The sequence below is a fragment of the Mycteria americana genome, chromosome 2 (genome assembly GCF_035582795.1).
Source record: "Mycteria americana isolate JAX WOST 10 ecotype Jacksonville Zoo and Gardens chromosome 2, USCA_MyAme_1.0, whole genome shotgun sequence".
In the NCBI taxonomy this organism is placed as follows: Eukaryota; Metazoa; Chordata; class Aves; order Ciconiiformes; family Ciconiidae; genus Mycteria; species Mycteria americana.
Genome location: NC_134366.1, coordinates 79,636,153 through 79,649,423, shown reverse-complemented (window position 1 = coordinate 79,649,423; position 13,271 = coordinate 79,636,153). Strand labels below are relative to the sequence as shown.

Here is a 13,271-nt window from a genome sequence, read left to right as displayed (position 1 = left end):
TGGGAGAATAGGGACTCTTTCATTCTTTCCTGATCTCAGGTGTAGTAGGGAAAAAGTATGTAGGTGGCATAAATGGAGCACAACCAGGTTACCTTTTTATCATGTTAAATGGGAGCTTCAGTTCAGTTGCTGGGAGTTGTTCTTAGCTGGTGTAAATTTGAGCTACACAAAAAAAAAATGCTTGAGCATATTATCGAAGGATGCAGTCATCCCTGTGACTGGGGGATGCAAGGCAGACCACCGCCTGCACTGTGTGTGCCGTTTGGTGATACCCTGCAGTATGTGAGTATGTGCACACAAACCAGTGTGTGTGTAAAGAAACATCTCCATGGAAGATGATTATAACAATGTAAACAGGAAAAAAATATCTGTGCAGATTTTTAGATAACATTTTAAAACTGGATATGCCAGTCCTGAGGCTTGATTCCACAGCTGTTGCAAGTGCAGGAATCTTTTATGAATTTTTCTTCAATGAAATTTTCTAGTCAATTGTTTCTAGGAACAAGCAAGGCAGGCTCTTCCCTTTTTTTTTTTTTCTGGTAACTGCTCTATATAGTTCTGAGAAACTGAAATGTTAGCTACAGAATATGACAGCAGAGGGCTTTGGTTTAGCAATTATTTAAGAGTGAGTCTAACTTTAAACACATTCTTAAGTCAAACTCTGTTTACTAAAGTCGATGTTTCACTTTAAACATATTATGTCCAGCTGACATCAGGGTACATACCTTACTGAATTAGAAACAAAATCTTTAGATCCCAACATACTGCGCATGCTGTTAATGGTTAAATTTGAGTATTCTCTCAAGAATAAAATGTGTGACAGCATTTTGTTTTTTCTCCAGAAAATGAAAGCAGACCTAAACATGAAGAAGTCACTACTGAATGCCCTGGAAAATGAGCTGCAGAAAACACTTCAGATTCACTCACAGTCTTGTCAGTTATATACCCTGTATGACATGGACATTGGAAAGTTCTGTGACAAAGTTACCCAGCTAATAGACCGCTGGCAGAGAGCTGATAAGCAGATAGATAACAGGTTTGATCATATTTCTTAATAGCTTCTTTCTTACTGCTATTGCTACTAAGATCATCTTAACAGTGAGTCTAAAAGAACTGATGCGCCCTAATCATCACTTCCAGAGGACAAATGATGATTTCAGGGCAGTAAGACTAGAGCAACTGTGCATAGGTTAAACATACTTTAAAAGGTATTGTGTAAGACCAAGCAGGAAAAGGTAGTTATTCATGTAATCGTATAACATGTGCTAAGGAGTTGTTCTAATTATTTTTTTTTATTCTTGCTAATGTTCTTGAATTAAGTACTTCCAGTCAGCATTTTCCCCCTCAAATAAAGCGACCATGCTTATTCCTGAATACCCTATACCTGCGGGTTAAAAATTCAACACTAAGAATTAAGTAAAAAAATCCCAACAATTTTTTTCCAATGCTTTATTGAACTGAAGATATATTCTGATCATTTGTGGGTTTTTTTGGGGTGTGGTTTGTTTTGTTTTCATTTGTTTTGGTTTTACTTCAGGCCAAAATATAGTCCTATTAATAAAGATTGACTGGTTGCTGGTTGTTTTGGTGAAAATTGAGAACAAGAGTAAGTCATTCTTATCGCTGCAAGGTTTTATTCATCCCTCACTTAGTTGACGGGAAGTGCCAACCTCTGGGTATTGCAGAGTTACTCAAAAGTGAGGCACTAAAAACCCATGTTGGGTGACTAATAACCAGTACAAGTCTCATTTATTTGACATTTTTGTTCAGAATCTTCTTTTAGAGCTTCCCATAATTTTACCTAGTTTATTACTGTGTCTTCTTTCTGAAAAACGTTTAAAGAGAGAGAAAGAGAATGCACTTTCCATTTTGACAGTTTTCCCTGTTTTTTTCTAGATCATGGGATTTAGAAAGGCAGATCAAACAGCTGAAGACTTACCGAGATCTCTACCAGGCTCTGTGCAAATGGATCTGTGATGCCAAGCGCAGGCAGGATTCTATCGAGTCCGTGAAGCTGTGCGATTGCAATGCTATCATGAGATATCTACATGATCAGAAGGTATGCAGCACCTGAATAAGTTGTCTTTAATTATCTGGATTTTAAATTGTTTTGCTATTCAGAAAATATCAGTATCAATGCAGTCTGCAATACAGTGGCCTGTTCTGAATTATAAAGTACACAAGTTACCAAAAGACACCACATGTGTAGAAGGCAGGAGAGAGGAAATATTATTATCCTCATTACTTTCTGTCATCACTGCTGCAGATTATGAACAAGACCGTTTTTGGCTCCTACACAATCACTGACACTTTTACACATCAGCTTTGAATTAATTCAAGGGACTGTATGATGGTGCAACTTATGGGACAAATTATAGCACAAAAATAAGAAGTGAGGAAATACATCTAAGCTAAAGTCAAGGAACTCTCCCTCCCCAGCTCTGGGAGTTGCTCAGTTGCTAGGTGTTCTTTCTGAGAACAATCTTCTCATGCACAGAGAGCTTGCTGTTGTAAAAACTGCACAGCTACAGGTCATGTCTGGTCTCAGCCTCTGGGGTTGTGGTGGTCTCATACTGCAGGTGCCTTCTGATGGAGACAGTGTGTACAGGAGGAAATACTGGCAAATCTTGAGGGAGTGCTTCACAGCTCACTTTTTTCTTGACAGAACTTGCACAGTGAAATCTGTGGGAAGCGAGACAAAGTTGAGGAGCTTCTCAAGCATGCAGATCAGTGCTCAGCTGCAATTAAGGTACTTGGATTTCAGCATTTTTATGGGGTGTGGTTTTTCACGGTCAGGCGCATCCCATTGTCGCTGCTCTGCTGGCAGGTGAAATGCTGGCTCCCTGATGTGTGTATGCAGAGATTGCTGGGGTGAAGCACTTGTGTGTACAAAATATAATGAAAGCAATTTGTGTACTTGCCACTTGAAGACCACAGGATGATGCAGGAGATACCAGTGAGAGCTTCTCTTCAGGAGAATCAAAGCCTCCTTCTAGCCAGACCAAACTTTCCAGTTCACATGTTAAAAAAATAAGGGAGTAGAGAACAGATTGGTAGTTTAGGAATTAGGTCTGGTCTAGGAGACAAGACAAATGCAGATTAGCAGGAGGAAAGGCGTGCAATAGCCATGAAAACCAAGAAGATATACAGGGAATGGTTTTGTGGTCTTTGCATTTTTGTCACCTTTATATCCGTGCTTTCTCCAGCTCAGTCTTACTTTCTGTGACAAAGATCTTGCTATATAAGTGATGTGGCATACGCGATATGAAAGAGATGCGGAAACAGTTATTTCTGATGAAGTTTTGGTTGATAACAGTACCTAGACCAGTTGCTTCCATGAATCTTTTTCACCTCCGGGTAGCCCTCAACTAATGGAAACATGTTTCCTCCCTTTTTTGTAAAACGTTTTTTTCTCTTTTTCCCTTTGTCATTCTCCTCCATAAGTCTCCACGGTGGTACTTGAACTGATGAGCTTCTGTTTATGATAGAGGATCATCGGTACATGGCCAGAGATATAAACAAGGGAAAATGTAGCTTTTTATTAAAAAAACCCCAAAACTAAAACAACCCCAAAATTTTATTTGCATTTTGGGAAATCCAGATTCTCAGGGAGTTCCTTGGCAGTTGCTCAATGGGTCTTACCTTTCTCTGTTGTTTTATAGGATTATGAACTACAGGTTGCTTCCTACAGTTCTGGATTAGAAACATTGCTCAACATACCTATCAAGAAGAGTGTGGTTCAGTCTCCTGCGGTGCTGATTCTGCAAGAGGTATCTTTCTTTCCTCCCCATCAATCTTTTGAATACATTTCTTTGTCCATGTGAGCCATTATGAGTCATATCCAGCTGTATTCTAATAATTAGCACTGTCATTGGTAATGTGTATTAAGCACGTAAGCACAAGGAATTAGTGCAGAATAGTCCTGTGCTGTAAAATCATACTTGGGCTCATTTAGACAGTAGATTAGCCCTCAGGAATTTACCTCATTCCTATTCAATGTCCATTGCATACATATTGTGAGAAAGTAAGATTCATGCCCCAAGTGGTTTAGTCACTTTCAACCTGGGAATTAATCACTATTAAAAGTTTAACTTAGGTTACTTGTGACTGTCAGACAGGAAGAGCATGATGAACCAGGGGATGAAGCCTTGGATTTAATATCACAGCAGCCGTGGGGGAAAAATAATCTTGAAAAAGAAGGTGTGGGTTTATCAGAAGGGAGAATTTATACATTTGGGGTCCCCAGAAAGTCATGTGAATTTGTGAGGAGGAGAATTTGCTTTTTACTTTGTCAGGTGATATGTTTTCTCAAATGGATTGGAATCCTTTAAGTGATCTGAGACGTAGGTATGTTCATATCTAACTCTATAGTACAAGCTGCTAACAATTCTCTTTCTTTTCAAGGCTAGCGAGGCTCAGTCTCGCTACATAGAGCTTCTTACAAGATCAGGAGATTATTACAGATTCTTAAGTGAGATGTTAAAGAGCATGGAGGAGTTGAAGGTAATCTGACGCTTATTTTCTTTACCTTCTATTTTTATCACAGGTTAGCAAGCTATCACTAATCAAAGACTTTCTGCTTAAGTACAGTGCAGAACAATCCACAAAACTAAATCCTAAGCTCAGTGGTGTCCCATGAAGGAGGCATATAAGCAGTTTCATGCATCTTTTGTCAAAGAGTACAGTATCTTGCAAAGTTACCTCCAAGGTCATGTATGAGGTGGAGGATGTTAGCCTTCTTGGTAATTAGGAGGTGCTCATCAAAGCACGCAAGAGGTCCTTCTCTGCCCATCAGAGCCTTGACCTCAGTGAGAGTACAGTTATCTCAGTGCTGAAAACTTGCTCCTCATTGTTAAGGGGCCACGGCTCATTTCAGGCCGTATCTACAGTGTTTCAAATGGAGTAACTCCTGATTTAGTTCAGCTCAGTGGAAACAGAGAGGCCCATTTAAGAGGTCACATATATGGAATGTGAATCACCTGTTTGAAAACTGTGGAGGTTCTAAATGAGGTTATTTAATACTTTGCTGGTGAACTCTTGGTACATCAGATTTTACTATCTCTATTGCATCTCTGTCCCCCCATCAAGTACCATTTTCCCTCTGAAAGTCATTATGCTGATTTCTGAATCAGGTTTGACTCTGAATAAATAAGGAATCCAGAATTTGTCTTGACGACGTTAAATGAAAAATGATTTTGAGCTCTCATTGAAGCAGAGAAAAAAATGCTTTGTAAGTTGTCAGTGTTACAAATGTATATTGTATTGCATGTGATGATTTTGAAACAGTTGTCACAAATGTTTATGTGGGGTTTTTTGTTTGTTTGTTTTCCTGCTATCATTTTGCAGATGAAAAACACCAAAATTGAACTCCTGGAAGAAGAACTCAGGCTTGCCAGGGATTCAAATTCAGAGACAAGCAACAAACATAAATTCCTAGAGCAAAATCTGCAGAAGTACCAGATGGACATTTCTCAGCTCAAGGCAAAGCTGATGAGTTTGGAGGAGATGAAAAGACAAGCTGAAATGGATGGAAATTCTGCTAAGCAAAACCTGGACAAATGCTATGCCCAAATAAAGGATCTAAATGACAGAATAACCAGGCTGACTTATGAGATTGAAGATGAGAAAAGGAAAAGGAAGTTGCTGGAGGATAGATATGAGCAGCAGAAGAATGATTATGACCAGCTGCAGAAAACAAGACAAAATGAGAAAGACAGCCTTGGTTGGCAAAAGTTAGAGTCTGAGAAGGTCATCAAGGAGAAGGAGTACGAGATAGAAAGATTAAGGGTTCTTCTTCAGGACGAAGGCACACGGAAGAGGGAATATGAAAATGAGCTGGCTAAGGTAAGAAACCAGTTTAGCGAGGAGATGAGTAATTTAAAGAACAAGTATGAAACAGAAATTAATATTAAGAAGACCACAATCCAGCAGATAGCTGCACAGAAAGATGATGATGCAAAAGGCCTCAGAGCCCAGGTTGACAGACTGACAAGAGAAAACAGAGACCTTAAGGATGAGATTGTGAGGCTGAACGATGCCATTCTGCAAACCACAGATCAACGGAGGAGGGCAGAAGAAGATGCTCTTCAGCACAAGGCTTGCAGTTCTGAGGTGTCACAGCAAAAGCATCAGTTAGAGCTGGAGCTGAAACAGATCATTCAGCTTCGTGGTGAAGACAACTCAAGATACAAGCAGGCTCTTGAGGAGGCTGCCTCAACTATTCAGGATAAAACTAAGGAGCTGGAAAGGCTAAAGGTTCAGCTTCAGGAAGAGGCTAAAAGCCGATGGGAACTTGAAAATGAATTGGCAAAGGTAAGGAACAGTTATGATGAGGAAATTATTAGTTTAAAGAACAAATATGAAACTGAGATTAATATCACAAAGACCACAATTCACCAGGTCACCATGCAAAAGGAAGAGGACACAAATAATTATAGAACACAGCTTGATAATGCCATGAGAGAAAATAGGAATTTGTGTGAGGAAATTAGGAGACTGAAGAATACAATAAGTCAGACAACAGATAATCTACGGAAAATAGAAGAGAATGCTCAGCAGCAGAAGGCAGCTGGCTCAGAGCTTTCTCAGAAGAAACAGCAGCTGGAGATTGAGCTAAAACAAGTTATTCAGAGGCACTCTGATGAAAGCATGCGGTACAAACAGTCGCTTGATGATGCTTCTAAGACCATTAAGGAAAGAAACAAAGAGATCGAAAGGCTGAGAAAGTTGTTGGATGTAGAAGCAAGTCAGAGAAAAGAACTAGAGGATGAGAACAGTCAGTTAAAAAGAGTCCAGTTTGACTTGCAGAAAGCAAACACGAGTGCTACGGAGACAATTAACAAGCTGAGGATCCAAGAGCAGGAACTGGCCAGACTGAAAATTGACTACGAAAGAGTTTTGCAAGAAAAAAAAGGCAGGGATCAAGAAAGTGCAAAGTTCCAAAGCACTGTGAAAGACTTGCAGATCCAGAAACATAAGCTGGAGGAGGAACTTTGCAGGCAGAATAAAAATGTAATGGAGGAGACGTCCAGGAGGAAGAAACTGGAGGAGGAAATAGAAGGCATGAGGAGATCTCTGAGAGAGCAATCGGTTAAAATAACTAATCTCACACAGCAGATAGAGGAAGTGTCTATTGTAAAGAAGAGGAATGAAGATGACCTTAGACACCAAAGAGAAGTATTAGACGGTCATGTGAGAGAGAAGCAGAGATACATGGAGGAGATAAGAAAATACACATCTGATATTGAGACTTTACGCCGTCAGTTGGTCCAAGAACAGGAGCAATTAAAACAGGCTCACCTACGATATGAGCACTTACAGAAAACCTCTGAGGAGAAAAGCAAAAACTTGAATGAGTGCAAAATAGAAATTGAAAGGCTTCAGTCTCTCACTGAGAATCTAACCAAGGAGCACTTGTTACTGGAGGAAGAGCTGCGAAATGTTAGATTGGAGTATGATGACCTCAGAATGGTCAGAAGTGAAGTTGATGAGAAAAATACTGCCATTGCTGAACTAAAGAATCAGCTTCAGACGAGCAGCAAGCAAACCCTGGAACTTCAGGGGTTGATTAATGATTTACAGAAAGAAAGGGAAAAATTGAGACAGGAAATTGAAAAATTCCAAAAGCAAGCTCTAGAGGTATTCACACATATTTTGATCCCGGCTTTACTGTCTCTCAGATATATAATTAATTGCAGTGTCCGTTTGAATCAACTTAATTCACACTTTGCTGTTTAAGTTCACTGTACTTGTGACTAATATCCCCTTTATGGCCCTTCCCGTGGTTCATTTAAAAAAAAAATGGCAGCATTTGGCCACTTTCTTAGCCTCTTTACTCCCTGCGAGCTGTGCTAGGGAGCCATAAGCTGTCTTATCATCTAGCTGAGCCTTGCCCTCAGCCCTTGCCCCAGGAGAAAACCTGGGTCTGTGTCAGTGTCCACCAAACCATTCTAGGGGAAGATGAGAGTACATGGAGTACCACTGTGCTTTAGCTGTACCCTGCTGGCTGTGTGCTTCCCCAGGCTGTTTCAGCCAGGATGGGTTAAAGCAGTCCTTTGAGGCTGACCTGAGTGGTATCACAAACTAAACCAGCTAAAAACCCCAGAACCAACAAGCTGTCAAAGTGCTGCTTAGCTGGGTAAGGTTTTGACTACAAGTGAGGATTAAAGACAATGTTGTCAGCTGTACCTAAGGTACTTAAAGCCTACATTTCATTGACTGTTTTGGGGATTTATGTTCCTAAGTCACTAAGGGCATTTGCAAATTTTACTATTGGCCCTTATTTCTTAAACTTGAGGTGGCAGCATAAACAAGTTAAAGAAAACATTTTTTCATATTTCATTCTTCTGCCTGGTTTCTTGTCCAAAGAGTTACTGTTTAAATATATACAGATGAGCACTTGTGAAAATGTTTCTTTGCTTTTTCCTATAGTTGCCCTTTATATGTCTTTTCTCATTCCCATTCTCAACTATTCTTTCCTTTATTCAGTTTTTCTTTTCTTTGTTTTAAAAATCTTAATACTGATTTTTTAAAAATACTAACATTTAGGATTATCTGACATTGGTGCATATATATATGCATGTATTACAAATATATAAACTTGTATTCCATTTAATGTGGACTGCATACAAATGTGCATGCTTGTAGGTGTTTGTGTATGCGTATACCTATATGAAGACATTAAGTGAATTAAAATGTAAAGCAACACAGGTAAAATTGTTTGGAATAACATGTGAAACTAATAGTAAGGCAAAAATTGAGTCATATATTTCCTTTATATCCATATATGACCCGTCCTTAGCTGATACAAATTCACCCAGGTTAGTAGGACTATGCTAGGGTACGTCTGCTGAGCATCAGACTCTTTACAAAGAGTCTTGAATGCTCTGTGTATGTGTAGGTATACTATGAGAAGTATTAAAAAGTTATAAAGAGCTAACTAAATCAGCAGAAAATCAAGGCTATGGGTAACAGAATGCAGTCTCTGGCAGTACTAGAGACACTGTCAGTGAAGGGACAAGGGTTTATGTGTATCCATGGTCTTGGGTAAGGCACTGCTATGACTAGAATGTTTTCCAGTGGCAGTTTGCTGCAGGTTAAATGACAGGCTGAAGAGCATTGTAAGTGGAGAGCATAACTCTAACCAGCATAAACTTAACCATCCTCTCTTGGTTTATTTGTTCTTTAAAATTGTAGGCATCCAATAGGATTCAAGAATCCAAAAATCAGTATAGTCACATTATGCAAGAAAGAGAAACCTTGCTGATAAAAATTAGTGCTTTGGAGCAAGACAAAGCCAGGCTGCAGAGATTAGAAGAGGAGCTGAACCGTTTGAAAGTTACCCTGGAATCAGAGTCTCGTTTGAAGCAACGCCTGGAAAGTGAGAAGCAACAGATCCTGAATGACCTAAATCAGTGGAAGAGCCAGCACTCCCGGACAGAGGAATCCATAAGGAAGATCCAGTGTGAGAGAGAGAAGAGTGAGAGGGAGAAGAACACCCTGAGGAGTGAGATTGAAAGGCTGCAGATGGAGATCAAACGGATCGAGGAGAGATACCGGTGCCGACTGGAAGAGACCGCTGTCAAAAACCAGTCAGAGTTGGAGTCCGAGCGTCTCAGGCTGCAAAGAGAGATCGAGAAACTCAAGCAACGCCCATATGGGTCCCACAGATGTACGCAGACCGAGGAAGACTTTTGTATTGATGCCTCCAAGTTGCTGTTCAGTGGGCTGCGGAAGAAGATTACAGCAATGCAGCTGTATGAGTGTCAACTGATAGATAAACTCACACTGGATAAACTGCTGAAGGGGCAGAGGTCAGTGGAAGAAGTCACAGCTGACATTGAACCCTACCTCAAAGGGGCAGGTGCTATTGCAGGGGTGTCTCTTTCGCCCAGACAGAAATACTCTTTTGTTGAGGCCAAACGGAATCAGCTGCTTACAGCAGAAAATGCAGTCCTGCTCTTAGAAGCCCAGGCAGCAACAGGAGGCGTGATAGACCCACACCGAAATGAGATGTTAACAGTGGACAGCGCTATCGCCAGAGATCTGATCGACTTTGATGACAGAGAACAAATCTATACAGCAGAGAAGGCTATTACAGGATTTAAAGATCCTTTCTCGGGCAAAACCGTGCCAGTATCTGAAGCCATCAAGAAAAACTTGGTTGACAGAGAAACTGGGATTCGCCTGCTTGAAGCCCAGCTGGCTGTAGGAGGGATTGTTGATCCTGTCAACAGTGTGTTCCTACCCAAAGATATAGCTTTATCCCGTGGGTTGATTGACAAAGACCTGTACAGGACCCTAACCAACTGCCAGGGCACTACAAAGAACTTCATTGATCCCACCACCAAAAAGGCAGTCACTTACATGCAGCTGAAGGAAAAATGTAGGATTGAACCACACACTGGTCTGCTCCTCCTCCCAGTGCAGAAGAGGAGTATGTCATTCCAAGGAATCAGGCAGCCTGTCTCAGCAGATGCACTGCTCGAGGCTGGAATTATCAAGGAATCAACAAAGAACGACTTGGAAAGAGGTGCAATTACAGTGGAAGAAGTGAGTGAGAGAATTATTGATTTCCTTCAGGGCTCTAGCTGTATTGCGGGTATCTACAATGAGGCTACTAAAGAGAAACTTGGCATTTACCAGGCTATGAAAATAGGTTTGGTTAGACCGGGGACAGCCCTTGAACTCCTAGAAGCCCAGGCAGCCACAGGGTTCATAGTGGATCCTGTCAGCAATGTGCGGCTGCCCGTTGAGGAAGCTTACAAAAGAGGCCTTGTTGGAATTGAATTTAAAGAGAAACTTCTCTCTGCTGAAAGAGCTGTCACTGGGTACAAAGACCCAGAAACTGGAAACATCATTTCTCTGTTTCAAGCAATGAACAAAGAGCTCATAGAGAGAGGCCATGGCATTCGTTTGCTGGAGGCCCAGATTGCTACCGGAGGAATCATTGACCCCAAAGAGAGCTACCGCTTGCCAGTAGAGACAGCCTACAAGCGTGGCTACTTCAATGAAGAGCTCAACCAGATCCTTAGTGATCCAAGTGATGACACCAAAGGGTTCTTTGATCCCAACACAGAGGAGAACTTGACCTACTTGCAGCTGAAAGAGAGATGCATAAAGGATGACGCAACAGGACTCTGCCTTCTACCCCTGAGAGAGAAGAAGAAGGTGGTGCACACCTCGCAGAAGAACACCCTTAGGAAGCGCCGGGTTGTCATTGTAGATCCAGAAACAAACAGGGAAATGTCTGTGCAGGAGGCGTACAGCAAAGGCCTCATAGATTATGACACCTATACGGAACTAGCTGAACAGGAGTGTGAGTGGGAAGAAATAACAATTACAGGATCAGATGGTAGCAGTAGAGTAGTCCTTGTCGACAGAAAAACAGGTAGCCAGTATGACATCCAAGACGCTATTGATAAAGGTCTGGTTGAGAGGAAGTTTTTTGACCAGTACCGTTCTGGCAGTTTAAGCCTGACGCAGTTTGCAGACATGATTTCTTGCCGTAACGGCACTGATGAGGTGTTTCGGCATGAGTCGGTGACTCGGTCTCCCACAGTGCTGAGTGTCAGGAGTTCTTCCTCGCTGATCAGGAGCGGTTCTTTCTCAGAGACCCCAGAAGAATGCAGTCCCATTGCAGCCATATTTGACACAGAAAACTTGGAGAAAATCTCCATTTCAGAAGCTATACAACGGGGCATCGTGGATAGCATCACTGGGCAACGATTACTTGAAGCCCAGGCCTGCACAGGGGGCATAATATGCCCTACCACAGGCCAGAGGCTTTCACTTCAGGAAGCCACCAATCAAGGCATCATTGATCAGGATATGGCCACACGGCTCAAACCGGCCCAGAAGGCCTTCATAGGCTTCGAAGGCATAAAGGGCGGACGCAAGAGGATGTCAGCAGCTGAAGCAGTGAAGGAAAAATGGTTGCCTTACGAGGCTGGGCAGCGATTCCTTGAATTCCAGTACCTCACTGGAGGTCTTGTGGACCCAGAAGTGCGTGGAAGAATAAGTACTGAAGAAGCCATTAGGAATGGATTGATTGATGGTCGGGCTGCCCAGAAATTGCAAGACACTAACAGCTATCCCAAAATTCTGACCTGCCCCAAGACCAAGCTGAAAATATCCTACAAAGATGCAATGAATCGGTCAATGGTGGAAGACATCACCGGGCTTAAACTCTTGGAAGCAGCCTCTGTTTCATCTAAAGGCATATCCAGTCCCTACAATGTCTCCTCAGCACCCGGATCACGCTCTGGCTCTCGCTCTGGCTCACGTTCAGGCTCACGCAGTGGGTCTAGGAGGGGAAGTTTTGATGCATCAGCAAGCTCTTCATATTCTTACTCATACTCAACCTTCAGCAGTGGGTCTATTGGGCGCTAATAACAAGTGAGGGAATATGTCTGCATTTTAATATTGTTTAGATTATTCTATATCCCCTTTCCTAAAAAAAAAAAAAAACAACCAAAACCAACGAAACAGCAACAAAGCAACCCAAAGCAATACCCTTAAATATTTTCTAGATGTATTCAACTTCTCTTCTGAAAAAGCTGTAAAATGCTTGAATGCAAATTTATGGAATATAGATTAGGGGATGCAAAAAGTTGTATTTGTGAATTTTGAGTTTCGGTTCCCATTTCCTTTTAGTCTCTGTATATTTTAAATACTGTCATGCGCCTTCTCCTGTTATCTGTTACTGTCAACCCATAAGCTGATAACTGAGGTTTGAAAGTCTTGCAGTAGTTATTTTCCACAGACCTTTTTCAATTTGCTATTATGAAGAAAAAAATATTAACAGTATGGACAGAAAATGCCTTTAATATTGGTTTAGAATCTATACTATAACATGAAAAGCTCTGCTTCCACATGCTCTACTTCTCTATGTTTTGCTAGCCATTTTCTTAAGTATAACTTGGTGGATATAAAGGGCTATTATTAGGCTGGGCTTTTGTTTTACTGTTACCCGTATATATTTTCTACTGTTTTGCTTGATTTCCATGTAATGGAAAAAAAACCCCTCTAACTACACCAAGTGAGCTATTCTGGGCAATAAACTTTTGAAGTTTTAAAGTATTTGTTGTGTGCTTATTAAATTTAGCTATGGACATTCTTGGAGGTACAGATTAGAGAAAGAACCATTTTGAAAAGTAGCAAATAACTAGCTTTGTCATAAAAATAGTGTACAGGCTCATTATTTTTCATGATGCTGATCCACCATTTTTATGAATGTGGACTTAGTCTGCATTTTCAGTAGGAAAATGAAG

General features: G+C 41.1%; 1 protein-coding gene across 3 annotated transcripts in view; it reads left to right on the top strand.

The window, feature by feature from the left end:
- The window catches only part of DSP (desmoplakin), a 39,500-nt gene extending 26,430 nt beyond the window's left edge, over window positions 1-13,070 (top strand). Inside the window, exons 18-24 of one of the 3 annotated variants that reach the window (XM_075493877.1) lie at window positions 843-1,036; window positions 1,897-2,059; window positions 2,666-2,749; window positions 3,663-3,770; window positions 4,405-4,503; window positions 5,347-5,844; window positions 9,196-13,070. In XM_075493877.1, the coding sequence (XP_075349992.1) occupies window positions 843-1,036; window positions 1,897-2,059; window positions 2,666-2,749; window positions 3,663-3,770; window positions 4,405-4,503; window positions 5,347-5,844; window positions 9,196-12,390 (4,341 nt within the window). In that variant the 3' untranslated portion in view covers window positions 12,391-13,070. Of the gene's footprint in view, window positions 1-842; window positions 1,037-1,896; window positions 2,060-2,665; window positions 2,750-3,662; window positions 3,771-4,404; window positions 4,504-5,346; window positions 7,639-9,195 lie in introns of all 3 variants that reach the window. The other 2 variants (XM_075493876.1, XM_075493875.1) reach the window with 2 other exon arrangements.
- Window positions 13,071-13,271: the final 201 nt, after the last annotated feature.